We start from the raw sequence: 17,384 nt of genomic DNA on the forward strand, positions 1-17,384 counted from the left end.
AAAAAAAATCACTCCAGAAAAATATGTCAATTTGTTCTCCACAGCAATTATCCTGAAATACTACTGAATGTAGGAAACAAAGGTAAGTTATCTATGAAACCCAGTTCTACTACTGGGAAAAAAGTGAAAATGTCATCCTTGGAGCAAATTATTCATTGAATGACCACAGCATGTACATCTCAAATTTCCTCTCAAGTGGCTAGATCATCTATTGAGAAGCAAGGATTATTGGATTAGTTCCAAAACTGTATAAAATACACCCAAACTGAATACTTGAATGGGTTAAATTATTTCTGGATACACCTTAAGTGATCTAGACTTATATAGATCAGTACTTACATTGGAAATCTACATGGTAATTGTTCAATTCTAAATTCTAAAGATGTTGCCTCTAGATTCCTGTCCCTTAATTATTCAATCAAATGCTAATCTAGGTACTGCTGTGATTGAACATTGCAGAGGGAACTGAAGTTACCTATCAGCTGACCTTAAAATAGGGAGCTTATCCTGGATTATCTGGGTGGGCCCACTGTAATCACTGAGCCCTTAAAAACAGAGGAATTAGAAGAGGAAGGTGGATACTGAGATGCTGCAGAATGGGAAGTCAGATTCCAAACGTGAGAAGAGGGCTCTGAGATGCAGAGGTCCATATGCAAGGATCAGAGAGAGAGGCCTCTCGGAGCAAAGGCTGGCTCTTAGCTAACAGCCAATGGGGAAACAGAAGCCTTGTTCCTACAGCCACAAGGAATCAGAATCTGCCCACCAAAATGAGCTTGGAAGTGGAATCTTCCCAGAGCCTCCTGATAGGAGCTCAGCCAGTAGACACCTTGATTTCAGCCTAGTGAACCGAGAGTAGAGAAACAAGCCAAGCCAAACTAGACTTCTGAGCTACAGAACTGTGAGACTGAAACAGAGCAGGACCCTGTGGGGCTCCTGGGCATGGAAGCCTTTCTGTCGTTTCTTGTTTGTAGGGAACAGACTCCAGCCTCTGTGACCTTCCCTGAGTTCCAAAGGGCAGATTCGAACAGTTGCTAATCAGAGGAGGGAGGAGATGCAGAGACAAGGGAGGAGCAGTCAAGAAACAACAGTGTAGCCTTGGGGCAGGGTCCTGGTGCTCCCTCAAGGGATACACATTAACAGTATCTTTGAGCTCTTTACAGAACTAAAACCCCCAACAAATGGAAGATGTTAACATTGTTCATTCCAGAGAAGACCACCTGAGGCCAGATTAAAGGAACCAGAGAAGCTCATCAAGAGACTACCTGAGGCCCGATTTAAGGAGTGCAGGCCCTGCACACACCCTAATCTTAACAGCAACCCCGTCCTTGAACCACTGCTATAAACCTCCTCACCAAATCCTCTCAGGTTGGGACAACAGTTCTTCAGGGGCACGAGCCTGCTGTGTCCCCCTTTTCCTGGTAAAGCAATAAAGCTATCCTTTTCTACTTCACCCAAAACTCTGTCTCCAAGATTCAATTCGGCACTGGTGCACAGAGGCCAACTTTTCAGCATCAAGATCATATATTTACATTATTCTAAGCTGCTAAATTGTGGCAATTTGTGATGGTGGCCACAGAAAACTAATAGAATCATTAAACATAAAAACCTATTTGTTTTAGTATTCAACTCAGGGAATAACTGCACAGGTTCTAAGAAGATACCTATGAAAAATTCAGAGGAACAACAAGGCAGAGGTAGGCAAACTATGGCTTGTGGGCCAAATTCACTTCACTACCTGTTTTGTACAGCCTACGAGCTAGAGATGGTTTTTACAATTTAAATCGTTGGGGAAAATTAAAAGCAGAATATTTCATGACATGTGAAAATTAATATGAATTATACTCAAAATTCAGTGTCTATTAATAAAGTTTTATTGGAACACAGCCATGCTCATTTGTTTATGTATTGTCTCTGGCTGCTTTTCTGCTACAACTGCAAACTTGGGGAGTTACAGCAGAGACCACAGTGCCCACAAAGTCTAAAATACTTACTGTCTGGCATTTTATTTTTTAAAAAGTTTGCCAACCTCTGCAATAGAACAAAGAATTGACACGAAAAGAAACAAGAGCAAGGGGAATAATACAGATCAGCGATAGAGAACCACCTAAGAGAGGCATGCCAAAGCCTCAGCTCGTATTTTCTGTTTGTTTTAGTTGGTTTTTTTGTCTTTGTTTTTTGGTATGTTCTTGAGATATAGGGTGAGGTGGATGGCACATCGATGGCCGTTTCATGTGTGACAGGGGAAAGAGGGCCACACCAGGTCTACATGCCCCAGGAAATGGGCCTCCATATCATCTTTACCATATATGCCTAGAGCTGCCAACACCTAACACAAATAAGATCTTCCCGGAGTTGTTAGTCATTACTTCTTGCTATCCTTATAAGAACAATAACTATAATCCTTATATTTGCTCGACTCAGATATGGACTTGAGTCATTTGTCATTTCAGAACTCTGCAACATCAGAACAATCTCTTGGGATTATGCCTTTGCCACCTTCTCAAGCCCTGGAAGTAGATGGAAGGCTTAGCTGAAGAACAGGGAACTAATACTGAGTCAGTGTGTACCATGCACCAAGTCACGTTAGCCACTTTATACATGACACCTAGAATCCTCACTATAAGCCATAAAGTAGCTATGTTATTCTCAATTTGCAGATAAGGAAATCAAAGCTCACAGAGGTTAAATAACTTGTCCAAAGTTATACAGTATTATGACAAAAACAGGATTTATACCAAAAGACCTTTATATTTGGCAAAATTGTCAGTAAAAAACTTGCAGCTGTCAGGTATGACAAGGCTTTGAGTAAGGGTGAAAATGGACAGAAGCCAAGGAATAACATGTAGCATTTCATATGATGGGCTATGATTGTGTGTGTGTGTGCGTGTGTGCATATACACGTGCCTGCAAGTGTGTCTCTGTGTTGGGGGCAGAGTGATAGGAATAAAGGAGGGGTAAAAGAGGAAAGAAAATAAACATGACACCCACTATAAAAGTTATATTCTTCTCTGCCACATCAATCTAATATTTCAGAAATACAAGGCTCAGAACAGACGATGTGTTTCCTATAGGTCATACTCTAAAGAGTGAGTTTGACTGAAATTGAGTTACACTCATTATTTGTGATAAATGATTACTGAGTATTCAGAATTTGCTAGGCCCTAATTTTAACATTAAACTCTTGGGACTTCAAACTTTCACTTGGAAGCTTATTTAAATGTAAAGTCAAGTTAACTTTTCCTTAGATTTACAGGGGAAAAATCGGTAATCTTTTCCTAAAAAAGAAGAACAGTGACCTAAAGACTCATTTTCTTCCTTTATCTTCTACTAGGGACCAGAGACATCTGAGATAAGACACGCTTATTAGATATGCTGAAATAAAATGAGTTTCCTTCTTATTATTCATAAGGAAACTAGAATTATTTATAAATTTATACATTACACATCAAATATTTATTGCATTCCTACATGTGTTAAGCCCTGTGTTAAGGCTAAGAGTACAGATGTGAAAAAGACAAGGATCCTGGCCTTATGGAGATGATGGTATATATTTATTCCTTTCTTTCCTTCCAACTGGAAAAGTAAAAAGAAACCCCTAGGCATACTATGGTGAAACTGTAGAACACTACAGATAAAGAGAACATCTTAAACACAGCTAGAGAGGGGGAAAAAAACAGATTACATACAGAGGAATGATGATTAGGATGACAGTTGACTTTCAGTAGAAATAATGAAATTCAGAAGCCAGTGAAATGATATCTAAAAAGTTCTGAGAGAAATAACTATCCATCTAGAATTGTATATCCAGAGAAAACACTGTTTACAAATAAGAGTAAAACAAAGAAATTTTCAGTAAAATAAAAAGTGAGATAATTTACCATCAACAGAGTTTCACTAAAGGAACTTCTAAAGACTGTACTTCAAGAAGAGTTAATTAAAGTAGATCTGAGATATAAAAAGGAACGGTGAAAAGTGAAATTGGTAAAACACATGGATAAATCTAAACAAATGTTGATGTAAAACAAAAATGATAATATCTAAATTGCTGAAATGAAAATAAGGTATGTCTAAAACATAGGACAAAAAGTATATACAAGCCAGGCTGATGATATTTGGAGTTTAAGAATACCAAGTTCCTTTTACTGACTAGAAGAAGGCTATAACTAATGATTTATAAAATTAAGTATGAATATTGTGATTTCCAGGGTTACCACTAAAAATAAAAATTCATATAATATCTACACTAGTAGAGAGGATAAAATGGAATGAGAAAAATATAGTATTTCAATCCATAAATATAAATAAAAGCAAATATTACAGTAATCACAATACAAATGTAAATATTGCAATTACAATGAATATAAGTAGACTAAACTCTATAGTTTAAGAAAAAATATTGTCAAATTAAACTTTAGCAATTATATATCATATATGCATAGCATGTATATGTATATATAGCACATTATATATACAGCATATATGTATAGCAAATATTTAAATACATATAACATATAATTTAAAATAGCAGATACACTATATACAGTGTCATCTTAAGCATATGGACACAGAAAGGTTGAAAGGTAAATGGTAAAAAAATATATACCATGTAAATATTAACCAAAAGAAACTTGATATCGTTGTATGAAGAGCAGACAAAATAGACCTTAAGGCAAAAGCATTTCTAGAGATGAACGGGGTCATAAAAAAACACCTTCAAATCAGTAAAGACTAACAGCCTAATAGAAAATTTGGCAATATATAAATAGTCATATCACAGAAGAGGAACCCAAAACAGCCAGTAAACCTATGAAAAGATGCTCAACCTCATTAGTAATCAGAAAAATTCAAATTAAAATCATAATAAGATATCCATTTATATCTACCAGTTGGACAACAATTAAAATTTTTCATGATGCCAAGCGTTGGTAAGATGGTAGAGGAAACTTTTATACAATGTTCGTGGAGTTTAAATTGGTACAACGATTATAAAAAACAACTTATCATTTTATAAGGCTGAAAATGCTCATACCATTTGCCCTTCAGTTTCATTCCTAGGTGCACTCCTTACGGGAGTTTTCTCAAACATTTTTGGCAGAGGTCACAGTAAGAAATACAGCTGGTTGCCAGAGGGGAGGGGGGCGAGGGGATAAGTGAAATAGGTGAGGGAGATTTAGAGGGTACAAACTTCCAACTACAAAATAAATGACTCAAGTGGATGAAATGTACAGCATGGGGAATACAGTCAATAATAATGTAGTATCTTCGTATGGTGACAGATGTAAACTAGACTTGTTGTGCACCAGGAACTAACACAGTGTTGGAGGTCAGTTACACTTCAAAAAAAACCCCAAACACATAGAAAAAGAGAACAGATTTGTGGTTATCGGAGGCGGGGGATGGGGGAAGGGGGAATTGGAAAGAAAAAAGTATGTTTTATACCACAATCCAGAAAATAACTACACACACACACACACACAAGTATATATATACTTACATACATATAATTTTATGTATACTGACATTTTGTTTCCTTTTTTTCCTAAATGCTGGCATGACCCGCCAATAGGTCATAACTCACAGTTTTAAAAACTTTACCCAAGGAAACTCTTGTACATGTTTGTTAGGCCATATGTACAAGAATGTCATAGCAGCAATTTTTTGTAACATTATAAACTAAAACAACAAAAATCTCCATCAACAAGAAAACAGATACATTATAGAATGATACAACAGTGGAGATGAACGGAATGGTATTCACATAAACATGGACAGATTTCACCAAAAAATGTTGAGTCAAGAGTCACAAAGCTTTTGCACAGCAAAGGAAACCATAAACAAGGCCAAAAGACAACCCTCAGAATGGGAGAAAATATTTGCAAATGAAACAAATGACAAAGGATTAATCTCCAAAATATACAAGCAGCTCATGCAGCTCAATAACAAAAAAAACCAAACAACCCAATCCAAAAATGGGCAGAAGGCCTAAATAGACATTTCTCCAAAGAAGACATACAAATGGCCAACAAACACATGAAAGAATGCTCAACATCATTAATCATTAGAGAAATGCAAATCCAAACTACAATGAGATATCATCTCACACCAGTCAGAATGGCCATCATCAAAAAATCTAGAAACAGTAAATGCTGGAGAGCGTGTGGAGAAAAGGGAACCCTCCTGCACTGTTGGTGGGAATGTAAATTGATACAGCCACTATGGAGAACAGTATGGAGGTTCCTTAAAAAATTAAAAATAGAACTACCATACGATCCAACAATCCCACTACTGGGCATATACCCTGAGAAAGCCATAGTTCAAAAAGAGTCATGTACCACAATGTTCATTGCAGCTCTATTTACAATAGCCAGGACATGGAAGCAACCTAAGTGTCCATCGACAGATGAATGGATAAAGAAGATGTGGCACATATATGCAATGGAATATTACTCAGCCATAAAAAGAAACAAAATTGAGTTATTTGTAGTGAGGTGGATGGACCTAGAGTCTGTCATACAGAGTGAAGTAAGTCAGAAAGAGAAAAACAAATACCGTGTGCTAACACACATATATGGAATCTAAAAATTTTTTAAAAAGGTCATTAAGAACCTAGGGGCAAGACGGGAATAAAGACACAGACCTACTAGAGAATGGACTTGAGGATATAGGGAGGGGGAAGGGTAAGCTGTGACAAAGTGAGAGAGTGGCATGGACATATACACACTACCAAATGTAAAATAGATAGCTAGGGGGGAGCAGCATAGCACAGGGAGATCAGCTCGGTGCTTTGTGTCCACCTAGAGGGGTGGGATAGGGAGGGTGGGAGATGCAAGAGGGAGGAGATATGGGGATATATGTATATGTATAACTGATTCACTTTGTTATAAAGCAGAAACTAACACACTACTGTAAAGCAATTATACTCCAATAAAGATGTTAAAAAAAAATACACACAGTATGATTTCAATTTCTATAGAATTCAAAAATGAAAAATTAGAAAATATATTACTTAGGGATATATCCAAGTAGACAGTAAAACCATAAAGTAAAGCAAGGGAATAAAAATGCAAAACAAGAATGCTCTCATTCTTAAACTGGGTGGTGAATACACAGATATTCTTTTTATTATTGTCTAAACAGTACATGTAGAGTGTCTTGATATGTATGACACTTCCATATTTTAAAAAATCCCTCTAGTTTATGTAGGTATTAAGATACTAAACCACAGTGAACAGAGCATTCTAAAAAAAAGGGGGAGGGCTCTTGTATATGATTAATAAGTGACTGAAAATAGCATGTCAAGGTGCTCAAAACAGCTTCTTACCACCCCCAAACTCTGTGGGTCAGTGTGGGATTACTCTGATGTGCATCTTTTCCTTGTAACTAGATTACAGAAATTTGTTAAACTAGGATTGATTTTGAAATGACTATGTGGCAACTGCCAATACCCATGAGACCAAAAGATCGCCAAGAACAAGTTGAGATTTTTGTTCGTTGCAATGAAGGAAAACACATGCCGTGAAGAACCACAGGAAGTCTCAGTAAGAGGGCGTTTCAAAGGATTTAACATAGAATTTTGGGTTATGTTAGGTAATTATGGGGAGAGTTCAAGGCAACAGGGATTTGCTCTAGATTAGGTGATGTCAGGAAGTGGGGACAACGCTATGACTGGTATCTTAAGTTTCATCAAGAAGATGGGCCAACTAGAAGAAGGCTAAAGCTGTAATTGGTAAGGAGGTATCAGGAAATTCACATTAGCCAAGAGAGGGGGATGTCTGATACTTTGTGGCTTGACCAGTCACCTTGCTTTGGTCTCTGCTTAGACAAGATTATGAAGTATTCTTATTTTCTCTCACTTCATCCTGGTTGCAGAGTGATCGTGTGGGAGGCTGGTGCTCTGCGGTCGTTTATGTCCACCAGGAGAACACCACAGCCTGCCTGTGAGTGCCAGATCAGCTCCCAGCAACATCAAGGCCCACATGTAAATGTCAGATCCGTTTCCGGATGTCAGGAGCTGTATTTCAATTCCTCATAACAAAGCACTATATATTCCCTCCTGCACTCTGTGTGTGTGTGTTCCAACCATTGGTACTATCTAAGTTACTGAGACTAATAGTTTGTCTATTTCAGATATATTTCATCTATTTGCAGTAATCACTACAAATTCATCAAAAACATAACCACCAGGTTCCTCCTTTAAAATTACAAAGACTTTCACAAGGACATACAGCAGCATGAAATGTCACCACATGGCATGAATATAAATAAGATCCGCTCATCAACATCATATCAGAACTATTTCTTTTTTGGGATCTCTGTCATGTCACTTTTATCTTAGGGGTCTTTCTGAGTTCAACTGAGGTGCTAATTAGGAAAAATGATCATTATGACTGTCTTTGTGTTGCATGGCAACTGCCTCAGCTAACATAATCATGTGGAATTTTGTAGGTCTCATTAAGATAGCAACATGAACTAACTGGCTGTGTCGGGGGTCCCTTTCATTCTGTTTCTATAGAGTTACTTTTAAAACTAAACCAACAGCAACCAACTTGTTTAAACCAGAAGGGGTTGGAGAAAATATCGAGGGTTCCTCAGCCCATTGTAAGAGGGAGCCTCCCTCTATCAGTTCTTGCTGTAATCGTTTTCAGTGCTACAGCAATAAAATCTCTTCACTTTTATCCAGTCCAAGGTAAATGACAATAAAGGTTGTATTTCCAACTGATTAGAGAATAAGTCACTTTCTGACTCATTTCATCTCTTAGAGGTCAGGGTGGGAATTTCAATTTTATGGTCTATTGAACATGGAGCCAGCCCACTGGCGCTGCAGCATTCTCTCACAACAAATAAAGGACATTCGCTGCCAATAAAATATCATTCACACTTCCTTTTTGAAAACCACTCCATGAATAGCAAACAAGATACTTCCAACACTGACAGATACTCTCTGAGATCACGTAGACTTATAGCTGGAATATTGAAGAAATAATGGTCTCTGTTTTCAGCTTTAAAAATGAGAAGGGATTTTGTTTATATCAAGTTAAACACTCATCGTGTACATTTCCAGCTGTCACACATTCTACAACTATAAATTGTTGTTGTCAAAGAGGTGTAAGAACCAGTGAGAGCTCTGTTTCTTCCTCTACTTTGAGACAATGATGTAATACACTCATCTTCCTCCTTAGACTCTGAAACCACTGAGGGTAGTCCATTTTTTATTCATCTTTGTATCCTTATCCCCTAGTATACCAACAGGTTATCAATAAATGTTGTAGGAAGGATGGATGGATGGGTCAAAGGATAGATCAATTGGATAAGTGGATAGTTGGGTTTATTAAGTTATTGTTATACCAATAAAAGAAGTACAAGTGATTCAGAAGTTCTGTATTGATGCATTAATACCTCCTAAGGAGGACACAGAACCTTCAATTTGTTATTATTTATTCTAACACCCTTCTGACAACAACTTGTCTTATATCTTTCAGTGACAGCTAGAAATTTACTCTGTTCAGAGGGCAAATGTATTTGGCACGTCTCTCGTGTGTGTGTGTGTGTGTGTGTGTACGTGTGTGTATTTTAATTCCATTCTCCTGACAGAAGAAAACCACATTTGTTCCATAACTTGCTTAAGCCTGACATGCTTTAAGTGGGACCCTGCCATTTATTCATTCATTCATTTATCCATTCGTTTGCTTATTCATCCATCCATCTAATCATTTAACAAATATTCATTGAGTACCTGCCATAGGGATTCTTTTAGGCACTAGAACTACTTCATTGAACATTATAGATTAAAAACCCTGCCCTCATGGTTATGAAGCTTATATCCTAGTGGAGGAAGAAAGATAATAAACAAAATAAGTAAAGTATATAGCATATAAATATTAAGGGGAAAAAAACACAGGAAGGGGTTATGTTAGTTTGGGTAGGCTAACTTCCATAACAAACAACTTGCAAATTCCATTGACTTAACACATTAAAAGTTTCTCTCTCTACATATAACCTAATGTTGATCTGAGAAGATTTAGGGGAAATTTTGTGTGAATTAGACCCGCAGTTACCATCCATACTGACTAGCAGATGAGTTGATGGCAAAACTTTCAATTAGCAATGCATGGATACACAAGCCCCTTGGGTCTTGTATTGAAAAGAATGTTTCAGTAATTACAACTGGCATTTAGAAATTAAAGACAAAATTACTCTCCCCATACAGCAGCTTGAGGCAACCCCTGATTGACTGAAACGCCCATGAGTCACAGTCCCTAGTTACTGTTGTCTGAGCAAATGAGGGTCCAGGGTATAGGGAAGAGGTAAACAGTAATGGAATAAAAAATGGAAATGATTAAATACTAGGGATCAAATAAAATAATACTTTTAAAGAATTGAGGAAATAGTTATTGAGAAATCCCTTAAGTCCTCAGACCCTGCAATTGGAAGGTCAGTCATTTGTTAAAATCCCATTTCCTTTCTTCACTGCCCTGAAATGGCAAACCACACCTTGGCAGAGTTTGGTGGGAAAAGAGCTGGGTGGAAAAAACAAACAGACAAACTTTGATACTTATTCAATCCAACTCTACTAACACACATTCTATCCTCTTAGTGTTCTTATTTCCACTATTTATAATATATAAAATCAATCATCTATCTTATTTAATAGGTATATTTTGAGACCTTGTAGGACTCTTCCCTAGGAATAAATGTGATCCAAAAACAGATCCGCTCTCTCAGGGACTAAGGCTCCAAGATGGATAAATACAAAGAAAAGATCCAATGGAAAAGGGGAAAATATTAAAAGTAATTGAAGAAAAATATCATTACCTTCAAAGGAGCAACAGTATATTGACATCTGATTTTTTAACAGAAACACTGGAAACCAGAAACCGACGGAATAATATCTTCAAATTACTGAAAGTTAACAACTGCTAACCAAGAATTGAATAAGCTGGCAAAAACATGTTTGGAACTGAGTGAAATAAAGCCATGCTAAGAAAAACAAAACTTGAGAGTATTTATCACTAGGAGAACTTACACTAAAGGAAATGCTAAAGGTTACCCTTTAGGCAAAGGGAAAATTATTCCAGATAGAAACACAGAGATGTAGTAATAAAGAATATAGAGCAACAAGAAGGGTAACTATGTAGTAAATTTAAGTGAATATTGACTACAAAATAATAATATCTTGTGGGATTAAGTATGTTATAGACTGAATGTATCCCCCCCACAATTCATATGTTGAAACATAACTCCCAATGTGATGGTATTTGGAGGTGGAGCCTTTGGGAGGTGATTGCTCCCCTTAAAAAAGAGACCCCAGAGAGCTCCCTTGCCCTTTCTGCCATGTGAGGACACAGTAAGACTATAGCTATGAACCAGAAAGCAGACCCTCACCAGACAACAAATCTTCAAGAACCCTGATCTTAGACTTCCCAGTCTCCAGGACTACGAAAAATAAATGGCTGCTGTTTAAAAGCCACCCAGTCTATGGTGTTCTGTTACAGCTGCCTGAATGAACTAGGACAGCTATATATATCTGTAAGTATAAATACATATGTGTGTATATGTGTGTGCATAGATATAGATAGACATACAGATATTTAAAATATACAATAGCACTAGGAGGGGAGTAAAGGGAATTAAAGAGTCTTAAGGTCCTGGTATTGTCTTGGAAGTACCAAAAGTACTAATTAATATTAGATTTTAACAAGTCAAGAATGTATGTTGTAATCTCTAGAGTAATCTTTAGATGAGTGATAAATAATGTATAGATATTAGGAGATAAATAGAAAAATACTTAGACAACATAAATGAAGGCAAATAAGTAGAGATAAAAGAACAGAATAGATGGGACAAAGAGAGAATGAGTAAATGAGAGGCAGATTTTAAGTAAAATATGTGAGTTATTTCATTACTACAAATGGAAAATATATACTAATTAAATGACAACTGTCAGACTAGATTTAAAACATGTGCATGCAATTATATGCTGCTTACAAGAGACACACCTTAAACATAAGGAAACAGAGAGGTTGAAAGTAAAGAATAAAGAGGATTTACCAAACATACACTAGCCAAAGAAAGCTATTGCAGCCATACTAATTGCAAAGTAAACTTCAAGGAAAAAATCATAACTAGAGATAAGGAAAGATTTTTCATAATTATAAAGGTTTCTGTACATGTGTAAAATCTCATAATTCTAAATATTTAAGCACTCAAGACTCTAACTTCAACATATATAAAGCAAATATTATCAAACTAAAAGGAAAAATAGAAAATCCACAATCATCATTGAGAGAGGTTAGTATATATTTCTCTCAATATCAGACAGAATATGTAGATAAAAAAATCAGTAGGGATATGGAAGATTTGGACAACACAATTAACAAACATCATTAAAAGACATAACTAGGATACTCAAATCAATCCTGCAGAATTCATTTTCTTTCAAGGAATCAGGAAATATTTAACAAAACTGACCATATTCTGGGCCAAATTTCAAATACTGAAACCACACAGAGTATGTTCTCTGACCACAGTGGAATTAAGCTAGTGTTCAGTATCAAAAAGGGATACAGAAAATCTCTAGGAAACTATAAATTAAGAAAGACAATCATAAATAATTCATAGTTAAAGAAAAAGATGATGATGGAAATTAGCAAATAGAAAGAATAAAATGAATATCATAAAAATAATTGATATGTGTGGGATGCAGCTAAATAAAGCAGTGAAAACAGGGAAATTCATAACCTTAAATGTATGTCATAAAAGAGCAAAGGCTGGAAAATCAAGTATCTAAATATCTGAATCAAAAAATTGTCAATCAAAAATAAATTAAATTCAAAGAAAGTAAAAGAAAAGAAAGAGCAAGGAAGAAACCAATAAAACTGAAAATATACAATATGGCAAGAAAAAAAGATATAAGTATTAGAAAAGATAGTACAATTGTGCAGAAATAAAATCTGAAAGGCACCACAGAAACTGTTATAATTAAGAAGTGAATTTAACAAGATCTCTGGATACAGATGAGACTACCCAAATCAATTCATATTTCTACATATCAACAATTAGAAAACAAAAAATTTAAAAGCATACTATTTACAATAACATAAAAATCAAATACTTGGAATAAATATAATAATGTATAAGACCAGGAAAACTATAAAATATTATTGAGAGAAATTAAAGGCAAATAAATGAAGGGGCACATAGTGTTTGTCGACTGAGAGACTAAATACTGAAAGATATCAATTCTCTCCAGAAGTATCTACTGATGTAATGCAGTCCCTATAAAAATGCCAGTAGGACTTGTTTTCTGGAAAGCTGATTCTAAAACATATTTGAAAATACCAAAGGCCAATAATACTCAGGGCATTTTGAACAAAAACAAAAAAGTAGGAAGTCTACTGGATATAAAATTTTATTATAAAGCTACAATAATGAAAATAATGTGTCATCAGCACAATGTTAGGCATAATAGAGTGTTCAGAAATGATACTTGATTTGTGAAGGTTAACACTGTACAGCAGTGAAAAAATAATCTTCAGTGAATGGTGCTGGGTCAAGTAGATACCCATATTAAAATATGAAAATGAATCCCTAACTAACAGCATATACAATCTAGTTGGAACTGATTTTTGTAAGTGTAAAGATAAAAGCTAAAACAGTAACAATTACAGAAGATCACATGGGAGAATATTTTCATCATTTGGGAGTTAGAAAAAGTTTTTTTTTTTTTTTAAACAGAACACAAAAAAAATCCCACTAATCTCATATAGGAAAAGATGAACAAATTGAGTTACGAAAACTTAAGAGATTTCTGTTAATCAAAGGCACCAGTAAGAGAACAAAAAGGCAAATCAGAAGTTGGGAAAAAATATCTCCAACACAAGGAACCAACACTGTTTGTATGCAGGATTTATAAAAACTCCTTCACACTAGTCAATAAAAGACTGACAATCTAATAGAAAAAAAGAGACCTGAACTAGTACTTCACAAAAAAGGACGTTCAAATGGTCAGTAAACATATGAAAATATCTTCATTCTCAATAGTAATAAAGAAAAATGCAAAGTAATCTACTACACACCCAACAAAATTATGAAAATAGAAAAACAAAAAACAGGGCTGGTAAAAATATAAAGTAATCAACTTCCAGGCATTGCTAGTGAGAGGATAACCTGGAACAACCTATAAGTTATAAAACAGTGAAAATAAGTAGACAACTGCCAAATGCAACAAAAATGGATGTCTCACAAACACGCTGTTGACCTAAAGTACTTAGAAAAAAACAAACACACCCTGTATGAGTCAATTTAAATAAAATATAAAAAGTCAAAGTTAATCTATGGTGTTAGCAGGATAGTATTTATACCTGGGGAATAAGAAGGGACTAGTGTTTGTGAGGAGGAAGAAGAAAGGTTTCTGGGGTGTTAGTAATGTTCTATTTCTTCACCTGAATGATAGTTACACAGAAATTGTGATAATTTGCAAAGCTGTACACCACTGCTTCTCAACCCCAAGTGACTTTTGCTCTTCAGGGGACATTTGGCAATGTCTGGAGGAACTTTTCATTGTTACCACTGGAAAAGGGCAGAGTGCTACTGGCGTCTAATGGGTAGAGGCCAGGGATGCTGCTAAACATCTTACAGTACACAGGACAGCCCCTCCCTCCTCCACAAAGAATCATATTGTCCAAAATATCAGTGATGTTGAAACTGAGAAATCCTGTTGTACACTTGTCATTTGTGCCCTTTTGTGTAAGTTAACTCTAGTTTTTAAAAAAAGCCAAGTGCATGTTTTTTATTCATAAACAGAAAGGATGCCAGCCTCTTTCCAAGTTTTCCTCTTTCTATTCATTTGCTTCTGGTTAATTTGATTTGTTGTCCTCTAGCGGTCACTAAGGGTGGAGAGGGACAAATGCTCCTGCAAAATTGTATACAAGCAAAACTGTAATTGAGGAAATTCTGTCCATTAATTATTTCCTCTATAACTCATTATTTGACTATACTGGAAGAACCTTTATATCCAACTCTGAAATGCCAAGTAAAGGGAAGCAGAATTGGAGAAAGCATTATCCCACACAGAAACAAATTTTCTAGGAAGAGTCCAGGGTCTAAAAGAGCAACTTTTGCATTACTTACATGAGTCACAGATGTATCATGTTTCTTTTAAGTAGAAAGCAAAATGCACTATTGATACTTTTCTGTATATGTATATGGAGAAATATCCAAAGTAAATACTTTTATTTCATGGGAAAAACAGGAAGGTACCCAGGATTATTTCTGCATCTTGATTTGCAGATGACTAAACTCAGTTTAGAAAAAGAATACCAATATCAACAAAAGCTACGTTGCAACACATTATGTCAATGATTCCATCAGTGCTCATTCCCCCAGATCTGGTAAATGATGTTTGCCAATAACTAAGAGGCAAGTATGAAGAGGAATCTATGCGAGACAAAGAACTGAAGATGGTTGCTTAGGTAAATCAAAGTAATGTATCCAAAGAAAGTAATGAGATAACTTAAATGGTTCATTTCTTTAGAGCTGCTTATCTCAATGTAGTGTGGAAACATAGTATGAATTGCTCAATTTATGATCAATTTTATGAAAAAGTACAGGAGAAATAACATTGGTTAAATAATGCAATCAGTGAACACAGGAGACATCAATAGAACACAGTCGTCCTCATTCAGAGAAGTTGGAGATGAAGGTCACTCACTCTCACTACTAAACTATTCACTTTTCCTCCTAAGATAGCATCTTAACTCCTATAAGAGAATGAGTTAGTGAGGATAAAAGATAAACCAAACCCAACCAAACCAGGTAAACCTGATGTGATGCCAGCATCCCCGACCTCAACCGCAGGAAAGAGAGGTCAACATGGAGTTGCCTTGAGATGAGATTATTAGGTACTATCCAGAGCAGAAGAGATGAAGGGACCTTGGGAGGGAGAAAACATACCAGTTGATCCAGGGTCAGATTTCTTAAAAGGATGGAGTTTGGCATGCCCAAGGAGTAGTAGAGACCTTATGGTGCTTGGACTCCAGTTTAACTGAACTTAGAAAACAATGACTCTTGATTTGCACCCTGGCTGGCAGAGTGAAACCCACAGCCATGACATTCCCACAGGCTAAACATGGAGGCGAATGATAAAGCTGTTTCCCTTCACCCTTTCTCAAGAACTAGGTTGGGAGGAAATTCAGGGGCTACTTCAGCTGATGTGAAGAGCAGGTTGGATATTTCATACTCATCTTGCCAGTCACCCCAAATGTCTAAGAATGTCTCAAGGGCAATTGTCTGTGCCTTCTGAGAAGCCATGTGGAGCCAAGTGTGGCTCTAAGAAAGCCAGAGGGTGGTTTTCAGATGCAGCAAGAGACCATGTTCTGTGAGGCTTCCAGTTGTACTGTGTTTTATAGTTTTAAAAAATAAGCATATTGTTCCATTTTTGTCTGTTTGTCCCTCCCTCTCTCTCTCTCTGTCACACACACACACACACACACACCACACCCTGCCAAGGCAGTGCTGAGCCAGTGGCTGGGCTACACTTTTAGTTCTACTCTCCATCCCTACCTTTTAAATACTCTTCTTCCTTCCTGTTTTCCCCACTCCAAACCCTTCAGTCATCAAAACTGACTTTCCACACAAAGGCAAGAAACTCACGCGACTTTGGCACAGACGGTGCACCGCCAGCTGCCATCAAGGCCTGAGACACGGCACTGGCTGCACACTCTGAGTGAGCAGGCCTGGCACGGGTCTCCGCGGTCGAATATCAAGCCCAGGTTTCTCTGACAGTGAGGACAGACCCTGCTGGTCTCTTGCTGAGTCTTCCCACTTCTACGTTTTGCTTCCAAGAGTTCATTTTTCAGCTTCCTGGAAGAAGAGAAAAAAAAAATCACTTAAAAATACCCCAAAAACAAACCAGGGGGGAGCAGAGCTATCTTCATTTAAGGGGTGTTTTCATTTGGAAGAATATTTGAAAGAATCAAGGAGTTAGAGTCAAATGACTGAAAAAACACAATTTCTCCCTCCCGAACCAATAATCCTTTGATCTCAGTAGTGGAAAAACATAATGTTTCTGTTTTACTTTTGACATCTTCCACTAGCACTACTGTTTTGCTATTAGTATTCATTTACATTCTACTCTATCTTCTCCAGGGTATCCTTGATACCATAACATGGGAACACAACCCCAGTCTACAGGCATGCACAATACCATGTTCTCTCCCGGCCTAGATATATTACATGAGACAAGAGTGTGAAATCAAGCTTGGCAACATGGGTACTTTCTTTAAGTGAGCCAATGAAGAGTTTGCTGCAAAGACACTGTCCATCATTTCAGGTCGAAACGCTTCCGCTAGCATATGAGGGTTTCCAACAATTTCCACTAATCTGGG

The 17,384-nt window shown here is 36.6% G+C and overlaps 1 protein-coding gene across 9 annotated transcripts in view; it reads right to left on the bottom strand.

The window, feature by feature from the left end:
* SYTL5 (synaptotagmin like 5) overlaps positions 1 to 17,384 on the bottom strand; it is a 254,832-nt gene that overhangs the window by 135,230 nt on the left and 102,218 nt on the right. For all 9 annotated transcript variants that reach the window (XM_060088143.1, XM_060088141.1, XM_060088146.1 and 6 more), the window contains exon 3: positions 16,651 to 16,860. In XM_060088143.1, the coding sequence (XP_059944126.1) occupies positions 16,651 to 16,860 (210 nt within the window). The remainder of the gene's footprint in view (positions 1 to 16,650; positions 16,861 to 17,384) is intronic.

Source organism: Mesoplodon densirostris, chromosome X (assembly GCF_025265405.1).
Source record: "Mesoplodon densirostris isolate mMesDen1 chromosome X, mMesDen1 primary haplotype, whole genome shotgun sequence".
Lineage (NCBI taxonomy): Eukaryota > Metazoa > Chordata > Mammalia > Artiodactyla > Ziphiidae > Mesoplodon > Mesoplodon densirostris.